The sequence below is a fragment of the Wasmannia auropunctata genome, unplaced genomic scaffold (assembly GCF_000956235.1).
Source record: "Wasmannia auropunctata unplaced genomic scaffold, wasmannia.A_1.0 LD336078.1, whole genome shotgun sequence".
NCBI classification, from domain to species: domain Eukaryota; kingdom Metazoa; phylum Arthropoda; class Insecta; order Hymenoptera; family Formicidae; genus Wasmannia; species Wasmannia auropunctata.
The window spans coordinates 5837308-5859119 of NW_012026812.1; the positions used below are offsets into that span (position 1 = coordinate 5837308).

At 37.5% G+C, this 21812-nt stretch overlaps 1 protein-coding gene across 7 annotated transcripts in view; it reads left to right on the forward strand.

The window, feature by feature from the left end:
* The window catches only part of LOC105449062 (ankyrin repeat and fibronectin type-III domain-containing protein 1), a 72978-nt gene extending 53707 nt beyond the window's left edge, over positions 1 to 19271 (forward strand). For 4 of the 7 annotated variants that reach the window (XM_011688058.1, XM_011688055.1, XM_011688056.1 and 1 more), the window contains 10 exons: positions 4226 to 4363; positions 4500 to 4578; positions 7293 to 7396; positions 8945 to 9205; positions 10369 to 10671; positions 10798 to 11237; positions 11386 to 11765; positions 11995 to 12601; positions 12713 to 13489; positions 15371 to 19271. In XM_011688058.1, the coding sequence (XP_011686360.1) occupies positions 4246 to 4363; positions 4500 to 4578; positions 7293 to 7396; positions 8945 to 9205; positions 10369 to 10671; positions 10798 to 11237; positions 11386 to 11765; positions 11995 to 12601; positions 12713 to 13489; positions 15371 to 15706 (3405 nt within the window). In that variant the 5' untranslated portion in view covers positions 4226 to 4245 and the 3' untranslated portion in view covers positions 15707 to 19271. Of the gene's footprint in view, positions 1 to 1653; positions 3221 to 4225; positions 4364 to 4499; positions 4579 to 7292; positions 7397 to 8944; positions 9206 to 10368; positions 10672 to 10797; positions 11238 to 11385; positions 11766 to 11994; positions 12602 to 12712; positions 13490 to 13643; positions 13724 to 15370 lie in introns of all 7 variants that reach the window. The other 3 variants (XR_974306.1, XM_011688053.1, XM_011688054.1) reach the window with 3 other exon arrangements.
* The last annotated feature ends 2541 nt before the right edge of the window (positions 19272 to 21812 follow it).

Below are 21812 nucleotides of genomic sequence, written 5' to 3' on the forward strand. Positions count from 1 at the left end.
CTTTAGCAGAACATCATTTAAAAAAAAACTAATAAAGCAACAAATTATTTTCTTTGGCAACTTTTTAGTAACAAATAAGCAACAAATAATTTTACTAGTTAGAACTGATTCTGCTCATTTTGTTCTGCTAACTTATAAGACGTAGCTCGACATGCGTCGAAAAGCCGCGTGTAAAAATCTTGAATAAAACACTCGAAAATTATTTCGGTCATCGCGATACACGTCTCGACATGAATATCTTTTTATTTGAATTTCCAATACAGGGTAAGGTTACTAGTTCACTGTATCTCCTTAATCCGGTAAAAAATTCCGATAAAAAATTATCAGAAAGATATCAAACAATCAATAACATATTTAATTGATGTAGTTAATTATAAAGAATGTATGATTTTGTTCAATTTTATTTTTTATTTATTTGTGTTTTTAATTGTAATTGTATTTTATTTTTTAATTTTAATTGAATGAAATTATGAAAATGATTCATTGTTAGATTTCTGGGTCTGGTTGCGAATTAGATTACCCACAAAACATATTTTTTAACTCACATCAATCTGATATTTTTCTTCATGTTTAGGAAATCTAATTTACCATTTACTATCTTCTGTAAAAATCATAAGACAATTCTTATAGGTGTTAAACTTTGAATGAATTTTTAAAGATACACCTAAATTTATGCAATATTTTATGTTTTATTATTCAAAGATATCAAATGTGTAAAATGTGCAGCATTATTGCTAGTACACATGCAAGAAACAATTGACCATTGATAAAGCTAATACAAATGCTAAAGAATCTTATGCCATTCGATGAAAAATACAATAATTATTTAAATATAATAAATTATCAGGAATTTTAGTATCCGATTTACATCTGGCGTCCTTATCCTATCGAGCATTCCTTTTTTCCGATATCGGATCGGTACCGTTACAAACATTAATGTTCCCTTCAAATCTAGTTATTCAAGGTGCGAGGAATTCGAAACTCGTGCTTATTTCTTTTGTGCATTCATTGTCGAGAACAATCGTTTTATCATGTATTCCGATGCTGGTTGGGACATCAGCGATCTTGTCATTGATCTTGGAGCACCTACACTTTGCTATCATCAAGATCTTAACCACTAACGGACGACAGCAATAAATTTGATTGGTCTGGTAAATTGTCCGAGGAGAGGAAGAGGCCCATGTCCTGTCCACTTCTTCGTAATGGCCAATTGTCGCGCGGCGGAATCGAGCGTGTACGTGGCCCTAAGTAAACAATAAAATCGTTTTAGAGACGGCAGTCACGTAGCAACTACGCCGTCTCGTTTCATCGGCAACACTTGGCGTTAATCTCCTTTCATTGCTAACCGCTCTTCCGCTTTTCTCCTGACGCCTCATGTAAATATTTATCAGTTTCATCGCAAAAGGGACGAGCTGTGATGAGAGATATTCCGTCAGTCAGAGCGAAACCTCGACACGTAGTGAATTAATTCGCAGACTAATCACATTAAAACAATCAACGTTTCAGGAGTTTCGGAATAATTTCTGAAGTTTATGTATAAGTATAATGTAATGTATATAACCGCCCCTCATCGTGCAATTCTAGAGAAAAATGTGTCGTTACGTTAGAGAAAGTAGGCTCAATCGAATGACGGTATTAATGATTTTTTTACAGCTTTACCCAGCCAAAGAATTGTTTTACGGAGAATCGCAAATTTCGAAGCTTTATCCTACCAAAGAAAAGCAATAATGTTATGCCTTATTGCCGACAGCAATAATACATGTTATCAATAATTTATAAAAACGAGCAATATGCGTAAAGCGGTCCCATCGCATTGAGAGCGTTCAGGCGTATAGAAAATCTCAAAAGGATCGGATATAACGATAAGACATTGGGATATACATATATCAAGCGGAACCGTCGTGCGATTCCCAGATGAAATTTCGCAAATCCGCCTCATCTAGCCCGAAGATGGAACTACTTTCGAGGCGTTCCTCGGACGGCAGGATGTCGACCTTGAAAAGGTCGAGATCCTTCCGAGCGTCCGTGAAATTGATGTCAAAAATACGCAATCATGCTAATCTACGATTGACTGCCGGTTTCGACCTCTCGTCCGTCTCAAAAGACCTCGTCGTCAAGAAAGGATGCAGCAACCTCTCCGTCCTTGAGGAATCTCAGGACGGTGAGAGGTCCTCGGAGCTACGAAAAGGTTCCGGGGATATGAATTCTCGCGTCAAGGACGAAGTTGGTGACGCGATATCTCGGAGTCCTCGAAAGATTTCGGTGTCAAATCCCGAAGTCGATCCGCGAGAAATTACAAAAGATCTGAAGAGTAAGCTGTCTCTGACTGACAGGTTAATGGGTAAGGGTCGCAAGGACGTGGAGAGACCCTCGACGAAGGACGAAGGTGCGAAATCACCGAAGGTCATTCACATCTTTCGCAGGAGACACAGCACGGAGGGCTCGCGGGAGGATATTCGTGCGAAGGATTGTAGCGACAAACATGCGTCCTGCGAGACGGACCGGCTAAACAAACATGTATTCTACGAGAACCCTACATTCGTGCTGGACAGTTCATTGGACTCCTCCGTCTCGAGCTTCCTCTTTGAGGTCGAAGAGGAGGAGGAGGAGGAAGAGGTGGTGGGGCGGGAACAACGGCGGAAACGAGATAGCAAAAATAAGCGCGCTGCGTCATCCAAGCGCGACGTGTTGACCGTTGTCGTGGATTCCCACAAGGCCACGACTAACCGGCCCTTCTATCGTAAAACGAACTACGAGCGAGACAAGGACGAGGACGGGCAGTACCTCGAGAACGAACGGTCACTAGGCGCATTTCGTCCCAGATGCGATACCGATCCTTCGAGACCTTCGCGTCCTTGTGACGCGCGGGGCGGGGACTTGCGTGTGATGAACATGATAAATGGAAATCGAAGGACGACCGAATCCTTCGGCGAGTTCGACCGCCCGAGGATTAAGTTTCACTGCAAGGCACACGAGACGGAGAGAAAAAACGCGACGATCTGCTTGCAGAATCAAAAGGTCCACGACGACGTCAAGACGTGTCCTTCCAAGACCTGCAAAGTCAGAACGGTCGATAATATCGCCAGTTTTTGGGCGACCAGACGTGGTAACAGTTTTCGAAATAAAATGACGACCGGTAGGAAAAGGGATGCGAAGGAAACGAAGGATTACGAGCGGTTCGGTCAGGAGCGAGTTTATGTGTCGACATCATCGGGATCAAGTACGCTCTGGATCAATAAGTTTTCTAATTAGTCTAGCGGCGCGCCAGATACACTTTCCTAGGAAGTTAGTTCAAGTTTTCGCGGCAAATTATCGGTTTAGCACTTTTCTTTATTGTCGCATCGATGAAAAAAAAAGAGAAGTCTAAATTTTATCTCTGATAAAATAACACGTTAACTTTTAACTTTTACTCGCGTATTTTCACGCTAAACAAATCAATAATTACCGTGGAAAGATATAAAAGGAAAGTATGTTAATCATGAAATAAAACGGCAAAGCATTGTAGAACTTCACTGACACGTGGGAAAATTTCTCGTCGTGAAAGTGGCTCGAGTGTAAAACGTATATGAGCCGATTGTAATATGATGAGCAAGACAATTCAAGAAAGAAATAATGCAGATCTCTCTCTCTCTCTCCCTCTCTCTTTCTCTCTTTTATTTCTAAAATCGCTTTTCCTTTGACAAAGACTTCATTATTTGTTTTATATTTATTTAAAAAATTTTACCGATTGAAGTATAAATAATTATTGCTACAACGATTACTAAAATGTGTTAAAGACATATTGCTTGTTTGCTATAACAACGGTACAGTTAAAAAACAGTTTTTTATAAAAAAGAGAAGAAACGTTTTGAATAATTAGAATTTTATAATTAATTTTGAAATGCAATTTTGGTAATAATAACTGATCGTAAAGGAATAAAATTATATTCTTATAAAATAATGTTCTCTTTCTTTTTTTTTTATATTTCCATTTTTCTTCTGCAAGTAACTAAATAAAAATTTTTAAGTTGTCATTGTTGTAGCAAATGAGCGAATTATGTCTCTTCGAAATGTGAAAATCGTAAATTTAATAAACTACAAAAATTTATCTTTTTCTCGAGATACACAATATTTTTTCAATTCCCTTAAAATTTCTCTTGCTTTACATTTTGTATTTATTGCTTATTTATCCGATTTTGCAATTTGTTTTGTTTATTTATTTTGCTTTGTTTCTTCATGCGAACAGAGTTCCACTCGTTGCAAGGGATGGAGTTCCTGGAGGGTTTTGGCAAGAAGAAACAACAGCCTCATCAACAACTAAATAATTTATCATCAATACATATCAATCCTCTCTCGGCCCAATCCCTCAACATACACCTGCATGGTATTTTATTTTTTTTTATCGATTTTTTCTTTTAATTTGTCAAAAATACTTCTCTTCATTTTCGCCGAATGTACTCTCACCACAAATTTACGTGCAATTAGGAACAATCTTGATGTTGTTATCATTTTATTTTTAGCTCTATTTGCGGCTGTGGAACATGGCCATTTGGATAAAGCAAGGACTATTTTGGAGTCTACCGATGTGGATATAAATAGGTGAGTAGTTATTTATGTCCATTAGATATACGGTCGCAATTAAGGAATTATTTGGACGATTTACGGAATTGATTTGGCAGCAAAAAGGAGAAAAAAAGTTGATGAGTAGCGAAGACGATACGATCTTGTCTGATAGGCAGATATTTTTGTTATATCATTAGACAATCTAAATACGCATAAATCATTGAACTTACGGACGAAAAAGTATTAAATGATGATTCTTTAAACTCCTCGCGATCTTTGATCTCGCGGCACTCAAAGGATTCAGCTTTCGATCCTGCTTTCCTTCAAAAGAGTCCACGCTCTAGAAAAACTTTCACTCGAAATACACGTTATACTTCCGAGAGGCTTTAATCTAATATATGAGTGCGCTGAAACTTTCGTAGTGCACTACTATACAGAAGCAGTCAATCTATTGGAAATTGTCAAGCTATTGGAAATTGTTCGATCAGCGTGGAACCAACGTCTTGATTCGATTCGACATGAAGATCTTGGAAGAGGGGGAATATCTCGAGAGATTTGAGTCACTATATGTCCCGGATACAGGCAATATCAGTGCAGAAAATAATCGTCCGAACTCGTGCGCTCAAACTTTTATGCTCTTTCTGCGTATCGGAGAGAGAGCTTTTTGAAACGGAGGAGATTATCGTGGTATAATCGGATGGATAAAATAAAAAGTTTCCTCCTCGCTCCAATTGTTCTTCGCGGCCTGTATAATTATTTCTCCGCCGTGCCTGAGAACTGCGAGTTAGCAATTTTTTACACTGGACTAATTCTGACTTTCAGCCAGAACGCGTTAAATTACGTTGCAGCTACGTGCTTCGTGAACGTAAAATATATCACGAATTTCGGTGAACGGTAAAAACATCTCTGAATTGTTCGGGCGAAGGGTATTTTTTGTTGCACTATGATACTTTTGGAAATTGTTCATAGCCAGTCGCGCATAATAATTACGGAAAGCTATTCACTTCTATTTTCGGCGGGTAATTGTCGGCTATTTGTCGCTCAAGGATTATATTATATACGGCATAGCTTTTGATTCTTTCATCCAGTGATTATGACAAAGCGTTTGCTGTCAATAAATAAATTATTTGGATTAAACAAGGTTTCGGTGCCAATTTGAACGATTTAACATGTAGACAAATGAATCTGATTAATTTGATTTTCAAGTATATCTATAGCGACTTAGAATTTTTACGAACTATGAATTACCGATACGAATAAGAGTGGATTTAATTTACGCTCAGCGAATATAACTTTTTCACTTTCGTATTGTGTTGAAAAAGATGAATCAAAATTTATACTGTGTCGTCGAAATTAGATATGAAATTGAAAGATTTTCTACTATGCTGTACAGTAAAAGACATTTCATATTTGCATTAATCTTTATTAAAATTTTTGTGTTGAATTTTTAATATGTGTAAGTATTAATTTAACACTCAATGTAATTATGTTATTTGAATATTTTATGATAAATTGATATTCAACATTTCTTACAATTAGTGTTAAAATAACATAATTTAGTAAATTTGAGTAAATAAACAAATAACATAAAAATAATGTAGTTTTTAAAATGTAAATTTTAAGATAAATGAATGAAAAATGTACGTATTTATTTATTAAAACACATAAAACACATTAAATTTAATACAAATTTTCTAGTTGTTAATTGACGTTAATGATTGTGTTTTAACGTTTTTGTCAAGTGATTTTATTTTACACAATATATTCAACTATATTTATATCAGAGATTAAAAATTCCAAGAATTGGCAGTTCTTTTTTCTGCATAATGCATTCTATTTAAAAATATCGACCAGTTGAAAACAGAAAGAATTCGCATAGAAATAATCCGTAGGCAACGGAAAAGTTACAAGTTGCTTATTCCGCACGGTAGCTGTTACAACACAATTCAAATTCCCGTTGCAAACGGGAAAAGTCGATAGATGACGTAAAACTGGGAAATTCATTTAGTCAGCATTTATTCCGGACTATTTTATATCGTTAACGTTTATTCGATGTCCCTTCCTCCCTCCCTTCCCTTCCCTTTTCTCTATCTTTTACGCATCAAAGTAGTCCGAGGTGAAGTAGGCGAAAGTAATTAAATGTTTCGAAGTGAATCTCATTAATCCCACGATTTCCCACTTGGACGAAACAAAATTTTTCCGTTTTAACGAAGGGAGCGAAGTGATGAGCGAGACAAACGAGACTTAGATTGGAAAACACAAGCGGAGTGGCGGTTTATAATTTAAACAGGAAGATCACATGTGTATTTTACTGATCTTTATCGATTTTCTAATACCGCATGAATATTAGCGGAACAGAGTTTCACGAGTTTCTTTTTGTTTCAACGGAAATCTCGTCTTAACTTGGTACTGGGACTTCTCAATGGGGATAAAACTTTACGATTTTATTTTTACATAACGCCGGGATAAAACGGGCGGTGCGAAGGTGAAATAGAGTTAGACGATGTTTAATGTTGCGTACAACGACGTTGTGTAAAGTTAGGCCGTTAGAGCTTTGGCGTGTAATATAAAAAGAGGAAAGGAGCTAAGAAAAAGTTTGGCGCAGAAGAAAAGCTGCGAAACATCTCGCTATGCGTTGATCTCAAACGCGTTTTCGCTTTGTCCATTTTTTCTTTTTTTTTTTAGAAAAGATCTAAGAGTAAACTTTACTATCGGCCCCATCGCTATATTTGCAATCTCGTTATTTGCAGCGTTAACAGCGACGGCTTGTCACTGCTGGACGTTGCCGTGCTCAGCAACAACAGGCCGTTGGCAAAAATGCTGGTTGCGTTCGGCGCGCAGGAAGGGAACCAATGTAAGTACAATCAAATCCAATTACAAACTTTGCGCCGCATAGCGGGAACTTCGTTACCGCCTGTGACGAATCTCGTTGATCCGTATACCTCTCTCCACGAAATTCGCTTTTCCGCTTTCCCCCTCTCCCCTTCTTTTTCACTTTCTTTTTCTTTTTCTCTTTCTGCAAAAAATCCAAGAAAATTGGCGATCCGCGGGAGATTCCAATTAGAATTCCGTAGTCTCTAATAAAAATGCCGCCGAGCTTTTATTGCGTAGTGACGAATAAATATAAAAGCGGGGACCGTGAAATGCGCAATGAAAAAAAAAAGAAAAAAAAACGGAAAAGCGAGGACTCTCCTCGCCCGGACGCGGAGTGCTTTTTTCGCGACGTTTTTAATAATGTCCCCCTTTGTCCGGTATATCGAGCCCCGGTGTAATTACGATCGAACGCGAGCGACGCGATGTACGCGGCGTGGAATTGTAAAGTCGGTGGTGGTATCTAAACATTTCCCGACGCTCACTCTTGTACTCCGTATCGGAGAGCCGGATAGGTACACGAGCTGCAAATGCATGCGAGCGACATTCTTTTATCGAATGCGAATAAAAGGACTGCGACGGATACCCAAGGCTCTATATACTCAATCAAGTTTCGCGACGATTGCTGCAGAGAGACTACGCGGTCTCTCGAAGCATCGGGTCGAATCGAGACCGAAATCGAATCTCTGGCGAATGCGCTAGAGATTATCGACGTTACGGGCTGCACATCTCTCGACTGCGACTCTCCCCGGGAGAATGGGAATAAAAGTTCGGGAAGATAAATTTCTCTTAATGCGCCCCGTCAAGCAAGACGCGGGGAATCCCGTTTATTAAGTCAGCAACTTGAGCTTCATTCGTCTTTGCGAAAGTTTCCTCGCGTCTTAATTTGTCCCGTTACGCTCGTTAGCACTTTAGCGGTGGCATCGTTATAGGATACCGAGACTTCGAAAATGAAATGTAGGGCGACAAGAGGGGACACTTTTCTTCCGATACTAGAATTTTCGCAAGACAACCGCGACAATCGTATCCCCATAAATATTCCGGGAAGGAATAACTTGAGATTCGTCAACATGCACTCGGTCGACTCGATTCGACGCGCGCGAGGATTCGACAAGTGTGTTTTGAGCAATTTCTTGAGCGTGTCTTTATTGATTTCTCCACCATCCACGCTCCGTGCCGAGAAGGCATCACAATTGTAATTACAGTTGTAAGTAGGTTCCCAATTAATCGACGATAAAACCGTCGCAAAGAGACATACAAAATATCACGACAACATTGCAGCTATCGATTTTGCATGAAATGGCAAATACTCTCTAATTAACGTAATAATCGCACGCGTGGAACAATATACGCCGGTGGTAACGATCGCTATTCGTCAAAATATAACTAACTCTATTTAGATATTTCTAATCAAAACGAGCTATAATATATATGTAATTTATAATGAAATTTATAGTACGTACACATCTACATCTAATATTTAACTGTGATTTCATATATACATTCAATATTCCATATTTCGCTGATGCAGTTAAGTCTCCGGAATCTCTGGGTAGCCACTTGGCGTCGTTGCTTTCGGAAGCGGAACACAGAGTTCAAGAGCTCGGCGGCAGTACTTCCGGCAGCGGTGGAACAAATCTATTGGAACCACCTAGCAGCCACAGGGCCAGTTTTTCCACGCAACATAACAACCTCACGGGATGCGGCGGTAGCGCGGAGGATAAGCAGCTCGCCCTGTGGGAAAGGAGAGCCAGGGCCCTTAGGAAAATGCTGCTGGGTTTCGACCAAGCGCGTGAGTATAATAGATTTTAATCTAAATTTCTAAAATTGTATTAGCGCCGAAGGTGTGTAGGTCTACTCCTATTAATAGCACATGTAAATAGATCCTGAGAATGTTCCGAGGATATCGTAAAAGTAAATTTAGTATATTCCCCACATATTCGAAATTTATCTTGAATTATGTTACATATATGTCAAACGTTATGTTATATACATATGGAAAAACTATACTGAAAATGCTTGTATGTTTTTTGCTATCTGTAAAATATGTTTACATTTAGTACATCTGTTTTGTATAGCTAACAAGGAATATGTATACGTATACAGATTTATATATATTTTTCAGATATACATGGTCTGTCCCAAAAGTAATGGGATTATTTTTGGTGGCCCAATCGGAATTGTCGGAGATTGGATCCATGGGACGAGGTCTTTGGTGTGGGATGTACTTGTGTGCCTTTCTAGCAGTTGATACCGTCAGCAAAGGGCGTTTAATTTTGGTGTTCCGACTTTCTAGGAGTCGATACCGTCAACAAAATGCGTTGTAATTTTTATATCTTGTCACGGGCGAAAATACAGCACAGTCTCGATCGTAGTCATTAAATTCTGCGTGAAACTAGGAAAATCTGGTTTCGGAACGTTGGAGATGTTAGGAATAGCTTATAGGAATGCTGCTTTGTTTTCAGAATCAATCGCGTAACACTGCTCAAGACTGTGCTGCATTTTTGCCCGTGACAAGATATAAAAATTACAACGCATTTTGTTGACGGTATCGACTCCTAGAAAGTCGGAAGCAGCTGAGAAGGGTCAGACTGTATACCTGACATCCCGCACCAAAGGCCCTGTCCAATGGATTCACCTTCTGACAATTCTAATTGGATTGCCAAAAATAGTCTTATTACTTTTGGGACAGATCATGTATTTATTATATTATAATATAATATATTTTCAGTACATATTGAAAGAATAAAAAAAATTGAATTGATTAGCTTGTGTAGCTCTTTCGTCGTATATTTCGAATGTAAAGAGAGAATATACATAATATATCTTTGCGATATCTTCCGAATATTCATAGAATTTACGTATGTATGTTGTTAGTGTATACCTATCACTATTTTGAAAGGATAAATTTACTGACAAGTGCTTTTGCGCTAAAATATGAATTTTTTACTTCAGGCCCACCCGACATGCCTTTCTTGGTTGCGATCGATGTCACCGGAACGACATCGGTAACAGTCAGGTTTCAAGAACCAGACTCGCACGACTCTCCGATCTGTACCAAATTCAAAGTTCAGTGGAGCCCGCATGACGACTTTTCGGTTATTTGCGGTGAGAAAGAAGTCCTGGACATGAAGCAGAGGGAGTGTCGGATCGAGGGTCTGACTCAAGGTCAAAAATATCACTTTCGCGCCGCCGCCGGAAATTTGAAGGGCTACAGCAGGTTCAGGAGCTCGACGCCTGCACACGTTACACCCAGCAGTAAGTAGCGTAAATCTATGTTACCGTTGCAGCGGCATGGCGTTGATTACGTTCATCGGTCTTCATTACTATAGGCACGTTTAAACATATTCAATTTTACAAATATTTTTATGTAATAACTCGAAGGTTGGAGAGATATAGACGGTAGGGTGCCCAGATTCGCGGGACGGCTGGAACAACTGAACATTCTGTTCACGGACATAAGGCGGCCAGAGTATACACAAGAAACGCCGGCGGTGCAGAGGCGAAATCACAAAAAGAAAACAACGATAAAGCAGCTCTTTACGGCAACGAGTAAATTCCAGAAGAATCTCAGGCGAGGAGTGTTTTTAGCGTGTCTACTCTACCACGAGGACAAAGTACTTGTTACCAACGAGGACTTTTTACCCGTGATCGAGATCGATGAGACGTATCCCAGTTGTATCTACAACGACTTTCATTGGCTTATGAAAGTCGCCTGTACCTGGGACGATGTTAAATCCCTTCGGCAGGATATGGAAAAGAGTCACAGCAGCTCGACTAATCATTTTAGGATAAAATTGCTTCAAGCTGCTGCCCAAATGCAGGTAACGTTGTGTATTGCTTATTAATTGCATATGATGAGAACTTGAACTTTTATTTAACCCAACTATTTATTTGAATTCGTTTTGCTCATTGCTAATTAAAATATATAGAAGAATACTCTATGCTATATCTGTTTGATGTATTTTGCAGGCTGCATTGTGCATACAAGATCTTGGACAGTTGTATCACAAACCTATCAGAGACATTCAAGGCACCTTAGTGTTCTCAACAGTAAATTATATAAAGTCGCCGAAATTGGTTTCTGTATTAAACAGCAGGTGGTTACCGCTCAGTAAAGTCATAAAGAAGATTATAACGCATGAAGATAGTAACGTCGCCGATCTCTTGATGGCTAGTATACAAGAACAAATGACATATCACCAAGTCAGCAGTATAAAACTATCTAAGGGTTTATATCTCGGTTATCTGAAAATGCAAAGCAGCGTGGACCTCATACAAGTCGTTGTTCCAACGAAATCTCCGAACGTATTGCCACATTGTAAGATTCGCGATAATCCGCACGTATCCGCGTAAGTATACATTTATTGAAATGCAAAGTATCGTTAAAATGTCACCGGCTACGATCTACTTGATACTATTACAAATTTTTTTTTAATTCTTTGATTGGTCAATTAGTAAAATTCTTTCTTCTGATTGGTCAATGAAATGCTTCGAATTCAAATGATTTATTTGTAGCGTCAAATAAACCTATATGTGGTTAACTATTATTTTATCGTACTTTCACTTTTATCTGTCAAGGGAGGAGTGGGACTACCTCAAGAGAGTAACGCGCATCTGCACGTCCGAGACTTCCGTGAAGGAATCCGAAGAGAAAGAGAACGTGACGAATGAGGCGCAAGGCACGGAGCAGCAGAAGCTATTTGTCGACCTGGTCGCCGCGACGGCGCGACGATTGTTCAATTACATGGAGATCAGTCCGGAGGATTCGCTGGTGCATCGGTTATACGACGCTGAGGTGATCGATCTGACTCACGATGTATCGTTCCTGATCGCCGTGCCGCCTGCCGAAACTGCCTGCTGCGTACCTGGTACGCGAGAGATTCTACTTCAGCGCGGTGACCTCCTGTCGTTGCCCATTCAGGTTTTCGAGATGGTCCATTTGAATACGTATCAGAAGGATGTGATCAATCGTTACTCGAGACTCAGCTGCATCTTGGAACTGGACACCGCACAGGCTCAGCATAATCACAGAGAGGCCTTCAGTTCCTTGGAATTGAGCGTCGCAAAGGACAAACTGGCGAAATTACAGGATCTTCAGTTGCAGGTGAACACCGTGTGGAAGGGCGCCAGATGGTTGATTGACGTTATAACTTTCGCGAGAGATCGCGGCTCCTCTCAACAAAACGTAATTATAATCACATAATTTTTCTGTAATGTATTTTATTAACAGAATCTGTTTTATAATTTTACATTTTTTAATTTTGTCATCCATTAATCTACCGATATTTTCTCACAGATCGCGTCGCAGACCATTGGTATATCTATGAAGGATCTACTCAGTCTGGATAGAAATAAGAACAGCAATAGTAACAGCTTAAAACGAAGCTTATTACAATTACCACCTAGAGATCCCAAGCTCGTGAAATCGAGTCCCGGCCGTGGCAGCTGGCCGGGTCCCAATCTGTCGAAATCGTCCTCGAATCTCCTGACTACGGAATTTAGCAAGAGCGAGCAACAGCTGCCTAGCGGACAGTACGTACGCAAAGGTAGCAACACGTCAACAGCTTCGGAGCCGCAGAAATCATCGTGCGCGCCAATAAGCAGCAGCAGCAATCTGACGACCACTAGTAGCGCGAATCATCTCGTACCGCTGCAAAACGTGAGATTGCCGCCCTCCAAATCCGAGGACACCTTGATCCTCGCCAAGTACAAACACAGCCCGCGAAATCGTTCCGCGACGATAACGTCGGCATCGGCCACCACCAGTCCATTATTGAGTATCAAGCCTATCATCTACAGCGGTTCGTTGTTGAGCGTCTCCACGGCGATGACGAACACCACGAGTCTGCTCAGCGTGAGCAACACGAATTCCGACAGTCTGCATTCGCTGAGCAGCGACGAGTACTCTGCCTCGAATTCAAGCGTCTGCTTGAAACCTGGCCAGCCGGTCAAGGTCAAAACGTCCAAACCGACCGCGAGCGTCGCGGCGATGGCCGCCGTCCCGGCGGATAATTTAGATGAGGAAAAGGAAGAGGCGACTATGATGCCGGCACCTCTACCAGGCATTCTTCAGGTACAGCCTTCAATTTTGCGACATATTTAATACATATTAATATTTACCGTATTAGATGCGACGTTTCGCATGCGAAAAGTTTAATTTTCAGCAACATTAAAATCCCGCTGGACTCGCGACATGCAGTTTTTAAATGATATTTTTCCTTCCCTAGGGAACACAAGTCTAACCCGATTAAAATTAAAAACACCTCACTTGGTGCTCTAGTGCAAACCGATGTAGTGGACATATTGAGTAAGCCGTCACATCGCTAAATTTCAACGTTTGCTCTGCTCGATTATGCTTAAATATTATGCTTAATGTGTCAAAATCAGTACGGCATGTTAATATTTATTATGATCGTTTTATACTCTACAATAGCTATTTTGAAGTAAATTATATTTAAAGAAAGTAATGTCGTATTTTTTTTCAAATAGGCTGTAATATGTTTTATTAGAAAGAAATTTTATTCTAAATGTCGTAAATGTGAATTATTGTAACAGCTGAAACCTCTAAGCATTATTTAGATGTTAGTATGTGGAAGTGTATGTAAAAGCATTTGTGTTCACTCGAAAGAAAAATAGAGCAAAATAAGCTGTATCGTTTGATACTGTTCTTCGCTGAGGAAATGATCGAATTTTATGCACGAGGAATTATACAACTGCTCGAAAGATGACAAAAGGTTATAAAAAAATGCAATGACAGCCGCTCACGAAATAAGCACAGCGAGACAACCAATCAGCGTCGCGGAAAAGGCCAACAATAAATTTCGAGATTTCGATAGATTCGACTATCGATTTAACATGCCTTTTTTAGAAATGGACTAGCAATACAGATGCGCGTTTCGCGCGCGCTATTTAACTGCACTTTTACTTTTTACTATAATTGCCTATAATTATACATCAACCTCAATACATACAAGTGTCAAAAGTTAATGACAGCCGCTCACGAGTTAGCGCAGCGAGATAACCAATGAGCGTTGCGGAAAAGAGCCAACAATAAACTTCGAAACTTTAGAGATTTCAATGGATTCGACTATCGATTTAACATGCACTTTTTTAGATAATAATATAATATATATAATATAATTAAATATATATAATATAATATATATATAATATATAGAATGAATAATTGCTCTCATTTTGAACTAAAAATACGACATCCCTTTCAATCCAATATCTGTATGTAATGTGTTTTAACAAATGTGTTATAATGTGTTATAACTTATAACATCATGTTAAAAGGTATTGCATAGAAGTACGAATTATTAATAACATAAATGATTTTTATGGCAGTATCGTATTGTATATAATTATATATTTTTATACTGCTTGAGTATATATCGCATTTTTTCAGTGTTCATCTGAACACAAAGTGTGTTTGTAAAATTAGAAAGCTGAGTGAATTAAGTATTAATTAAAAAAATATATTTAATAAGCTTTGAAAAGTTGAATAAATATATATATATTCGCTTGGATATATATCGCATTTTTTTTTTCAATGTTTGTCTAAACACAAGTGTGTCTGTAAAATTAGGAAGCTGAGTGAATTAAGTATTAAGAAAAAAAAATATTTAATAAGCTTTGGAAAGCTCGATAAATATTCTTTCTGCGAATAATGAAAATAAGAATTCATGAAAATATTGAATTCTTTCATATGCGTTTTTTTTTTATTCACTGAGTATTGAAATCTTTCAGGCACACCATGTAGGCTTATACATTGACATAAATTTTATATGCGATTTCAGTCGTATGATCTTTATTAACTCGAATTATGTACGCATTTATAAATACTCGTTCATTATTCGAACTGCTGCATTTTGCTAATGGATTCTTTCTATCACTATGACTTGTATATCAATGGCAAACGTAAGAGATATATATTCTGATACCGTTACAGGTTTACGCGGCTTACGAGACTGGTTTGGCAGCTGGTACGAGTTTGAAGCTGCATGTAACGCCGAGGACCACGGCGCGGGAGGTCGTGGATCTTGTCGTTAAGCAACTCAACATGGCAGTGGTCCTAAAGGGACAGAAGGGACCCACCTATACGGCCGACGAGCTACCAAACTTTTGCCTCGTTGCCGTAATCGGTGCGCGGGAACGTTGCTTGAGGGACGATTTTAAGCCGCTTCAGTTGCAGAACCCGTGGAAGAAGGGGCGGCTCTACGTTAGGCAAAAGCAGGATGTTCTTGCCGCTCTTGAGCACAGTAGTAAACACACCGCGTACTTATAGCAGAAGTAAAGCGGTAATATCTCTAAGCGATTAATGAATCTACTTACCGAATAATGTAAATTGAATTTCAGTACGTCCTGCACGTGCAAACGTAACGTTCCCTAATAACGATATTTCGCATAGAGCGAAGCCTAGTCGTACATCTTTAACGGCACTACCGACAAACGAGAGATGTTTTAATGAACAGCGACTACCTGAAGGAAAAGTAGTTTACATTTAATGCCTCATGAACCGAGAGCTACTTTCCTTGAATTTTTCTTTCAGTTTACATTATTCTTGAACGAATATGACTTTGTGAGATTCGGTCATTTCATGTGTATAACAAATATATTCAAAATTATTTTACTCAGGAAAAAAGTGCTTACAATTAGCCTCTAAATAAGTGACATAGTCTCAAGAAATTTAATAATTTTTTTGAAAAATCGCTTGTTAAAGTGTCTGTCTTCTACTTTTTATTTTTCTTATAAACGAAACGATATTCTTTTTATGAGAGAAATTTTGATTTCTTTCGACGCAATTATATTCTGGTCTAATTTTACTGGTAAACGTAGATTTATGTTTTGTGATGTTCAGTAGCCACTAAGAGGAGCGTGAAAACAAACATAAATAATTATTAAAGTATATCAATGCTTCTTGATGGGCAATTAATCACTGATTATGAGAAATCGCGACATAGACAACTTTGAGGGATCGTTACAAGTGTGATAAGTACCAGTGAAATTGAAGTCTATTAATTTTATTTTAAGTGTGTACATTCCGGCTCGGAAATTCAAGCACGATCTGTAATATTCTTCGAATGTTAGTTAGTTTGTAAATGAGTAATACTCGAGACATACTGTTATATTTTATGTACCGATCTCAATGTTTTTATTCGATATGCGTATTATCAAGGATATATGCAACTATAAGCTGCTTGAGAGATCTCATTATTCCTTATGTCACCAGTTCGTTGTATTCAAGTATGATTCATCGTTGCGAAATCAATGAGGGCTTCTAGAGCGCAAGACAGACGTAATAGTGAAATACTTGGATACTTCGAATCAATAAGGATACCTTTTTGAAGTCAGTAAAAGTTTTATATTTATACTATTAAAATGATATCAAATGCCTGTAAAGAAATTTTACGTTCTAATGTCATGTACGACAAACTTATTGCTAATGATTACATATGATATATTTTCTGCTTGACTAGATCCGTGTTACCAGGCTCAGAAATAGGAAACGATAATTTCACATGCGTTTTTTTTTATGTGTGTCAATCCAACGTAGTGTACTCTGTTCTTTTTAAATATTCAAAATAAAATAGTAAATAAAGAATAAAAAGTTCCTAAAGTCTGGTAGCATCTATGAAAACGGCTTAGAGTAAAAAGTATATTTTTTAGGAAATAGGCATGATCAATTTTTATGCCGACAAATTTTGTTGATAAAAATAGTGTAAGAGAAAAATGTTATGGAATGGAAGAAGTAAAGAATAAAAACATTAATCTAAGACTTTATTTGAAGAATATTTTGAATCTAAGGCGGCGAATAACCAGTTTGAACCAGTTTTATAGTTAGTTATTAGTATAGTTAGGACGAAGAGGCTTATAGACTGTTGTACATAACAGAACAAAGAGTATTATTAATCTATTATTTCAAAGATAACAAATTAGTTGTATTTTTTGTTTTGATTTATAATTTCTATTTTGCATTATGGCGCGCATAAGAGTACGTAATTTGTTTCGTTGCAAAGTATTTATGCGCGTTTTGCACACGTGTATATCTACAATTGTTTTTACCTCATTTTAAAATCGTGTAGTAAAAAGGAATTAGCATAGGCATAAGCCTCAGATCAGATTTACCTTTAAAAATTTATAAAGAAGAAAATATCTAATCAAAAGGATGAATTTTAACTTTCATGTTATTGTAAAAGATGAATTTTCGCAGAAATTTTTAAAGAACGTAGTTGACACGTCGCCTGCCACACGTGTATACATAAAATTGAATGTTACAAATCCAATTAGGAGAGAACGGTGTACGGCAGTCGATGTATTAACTGATTCGTTGATGAGTATAGTGTAGAATGGTTTACTGAATACTTATCCCCAATCGCACAATATTACTGCACAATATTTATCACGCAACGAACTTTCCAAACGTCTCGAGATCGCGATGCACAATTTCATCTTCATTCTATCGACAAGATTAATTAGTGCAGCATATATGTACACTTATACGTAATCATTCGATTAACAGCGAAGAAAGTGATGTATTTAAAAAGAAAATCTTCGGCTATCCGGATAGTAAGAAGGTAAAGCACAAGTGACGATGTGGAACGAAGATAAAGAAACACGTATGTATGTCTATGTGTGTGTATGCGTGCGTGCGTGCGTGCGTGCGTGCGTGTGTGTCAATTGTAAATCCATATTTCTCTTACTTCGCCCGCCGGAAATCTGCGATAATATCGATCTGTCAAGCCAACAGTCCGTAATCCCGATGTCCGTGCAGATATCTATCGTGAAATCCGTCCTTCACATCACGGATCCGACTCGGCTGTATATTCGAAGATCCTTCTCCCTCCAAATATATCATGCTTATTGAGCAGTAGTATCGTGCACCAAGGGGCCACCTGCATTTAACAAGGATATGGTGCACATATTTTTTTATCGGCCGAAGTGGCAAAGGATCGAATTAAATTGTTAGGGAGACAAGGCGGGTCTCGCTGGCTGCATACCTAAATCCGTGTACCGTGCTGTGAATCCGCTGAAAGCCCGATGTCGCAGGCGGAGGAAAAAGCGAAACGGGAATTACAGTTTGCAAGTGAACCAAAACTGACCAAACTGACTGGCGGCGTTTAACAAAAATTGTCAGCGGTGCGTCGATTTAATTATGCAGTCCATATCCTCTGCCTCTTCTCCGTTATTTTTGCCTAGACACATACGATCGTATTGTTGAGAGCTGGCGGGCACTCCCCCCGCGCTCTCCCTCCCGTTCGATCGAGACGATAATAGAAATTTTATTAGCACTACGTGAGTGTCTATCGATGTTGAATGTAAAAAATAACCGTTAGCATATTAAATATTACGACATGGAAAAGCGAGAGATGCGCCGAGCCAACAACGAAGGTGGCTGAAATATTTGTAAATATTTCGTGGAAAAGGAGCAACCGCACGCACAAGGAAACTAGAAGATGAAATTATTTTGGACGAGAAAAAAAGAGAAAAAGAGTTCTCTCGTTTCTATGATCCACTCAATGCGATGTAATTATAATTGTACCTACGCGACAGCGATGTGAATTAATTAGTCGAAGTCCGAATAGAGACATTCTCGCGCTCCGATCCCTTTGCTTCCCCCTTTCCCCGGTCCCACCCTCGTGTCCAGAAACAAGGGTCACTTGGACGCGTGATTTGTAAAAAAAGAGTGATGTAACGCGCAAGCGAGCGCGCGAAAAAAATTATGTAGCGAATTGGTGTTTGTATAGAAAAAATGGCTTCGTTTCTGTTGCGACTGATTTCTTCCCCCGTTTTTTTCCGCAGGGGACAATGTACTACGACGGAAACGCACGAAATAAAAGTATAACATTGTATTTGTCTTGAATGAAATTTATTTTTGTTTCCTTATAGTAAAGGTATCCCTGGAAAATAAAAATTAATGGACGCGAAAATGAATTTTTCTTTCTTTTACTTTTGCAATCTTATACTTCTCTAATCTTATATGCGATGTATGTAATTAATGAAAGTACAATTATATTACAGTACATACATAATAGTAGTGAAAAAAGTTGTATATTATCTTTTTAATAAATTCTTCATAATAAATTTTTAAGAATTTTTTATATTTTAAATGTATAAAGATTTCTGAAAAATATTTGAAATTTCTTCAAATTTTATAAGTTTTCTTTGAAATTATATAATAAAAAATCTTAGATTATTTCAGAATTCATATGCGTAAAGAATTTTATAAAATTTTTTAGCATTTCTGAAAAGTGTTCTAATTTATATTAAAACAACTGAGAAATCTTCTAAAAATTTATGAAATTACTTAGACAGAAATTCTGAAAATTCAAAAATTTATATAGAAATTTTGAAAAATTATATAAAAATTCTCCAAAAGAAACATAAAACAATCAGAGAGAAATCGTTTTCGGATTTTATATTGATAAGTTTACCATATATTACGTTACGTTCATTATTGACATATGGTTTATTTCTGTATCTTGAACCTTGTATATAGTTCATCAATTGAGTTTCTCAAAAGATAAATTTCTGAGACAAACTAGATTTCTTTCTTAAAATAAGAAGTAGAGAAAATTGATAAAGTTATAAATGAATTATTAGGTCTGGTTCTAAAGTTAGGAAATTTGCAAAAGTGAAAATGATTATAGTTAATTAGTTTGACTTTTAAGAGACTTGTTTCTAATAGATGTACGATTATACTTAACGAATCATATAATTAATTCTTTTTTTTTCAATAGCAATACAAAAATATTATATATTTGTTTGATTTAAGAGACTATTATTTATAGTATGTATACAGAAATAACGTTTTTGTGTTAAAAGTACCTAAAAATCTAATCAGACTTAAAAAATAATTTTGTTAGAGATAATTATTATGTTTTCAAGATAAATTGTTTATTCAAGATAATCATGCTCAAACTGAAATTACTAGAAGTCAAAATTTTTTTATTTTTAAGGAGAAGAATATCATGGCTGAAGAATCTCCGACAATGGTTTGGACTCACAATCAGTACTAGATCTCTCTTTCGTAAAGCAATGGATAAAATCCAAGTCGCATTACTGATCGCTAACGCCCTTCGAGAGCATGATACTTGGAAAAGAAGAAAATTTTTTGCAGTACTGTTTATTATACTTGAGCATCCTATATAATAATTATTTTAATAGTCCGCTAAAATTATTTTCAGATTTATACAGAGATTTATAGAGAGTGATTTCGAATGTTTTGGCCAGACTTTGAGATTTTGTAAGAAATTTAATTCTGAACAAAAAGTTTCCTATAAACATGGGTCAAAAAATGCTTCCTTAAAGAATTATTGTCTAAAAACTTTACGATTATTTTATACATTTTTACAAATATCATGAAAAGTATGCGATTTTTTACAAAAAAATCTTGAAACAAAAATTATAAAAAATTAAATTATTTTTCAAATGGAACCAAAATAAGTGTGTTATGTTTCGTAGATTTTAAAATAACAATTTTAAATGTATGTGTTAAGGAAGCATTTTTCGACTTAAGTTTAGGAAATCTTTAGGAAATCTTTTGTTCAAAATTAAATTTCTTACAAAATCTCAAAGTCTGGTCAAAACATTCGGGGCCACTCTGTATATCCAGATAAATTTTTATATATTTTAACAAAATCATTCTTTTAGTGTATACGATTATTTAATAAACTACATAATTCTTTTCGTTTCAAAAAATAAAAAAGAGTATATTGAAAAGTGTTTATTATATTATATTCCCACATCGGTTCTTATCTCTTCTGGAACAACCTGTATTCGTTGGACACTATCCAATCCCACCCAGCATCATCACCTCCGGCGAATCAAACGCGCGAACGAGACAAGAACCCGGACCCTCGGCGACCGATAGTCCTGCTGACCCACTTCCGTCTTGTTTCTCGTCTTGCCGCGCGAGAACCACCACCTATTCCTTACTTATTCTCCCACCTTAGGCACGATCTATTCTGCCCTTCCGGCGAATGCGCCGCGAATGAGTTTCCGCCGTTTGAATTTTTACAAACGATGTCAACTTAAACGCAAGACAGGTCTAATCATGGAATGAAAGCCTGAAGAGCGTCATTGTCGAGAAGAAATGAGAGAAAGTCTCGGTAATCCAAACCACCGACCGGTTGCTTATTACGTGATTGCGATAACAGTTAATGACGATAATTGTTAATAATTTACTCGGCAGCCACTAATTACATCAGCGGAGCTGTCATACCGGAGCGAAATTTGACCTGGTCTGCCGGTCTACTTACTCGAGACTAGGGCATACGGAAGATAAAAATAAACGAGACGCTAAAAAAAAAAGAAAAGCCTGCACATATTGCAAAAGGTATAGTTTTATCAGATCAAGCTATTCGGCCTCTTTCAAGCTTATATACTTTTGG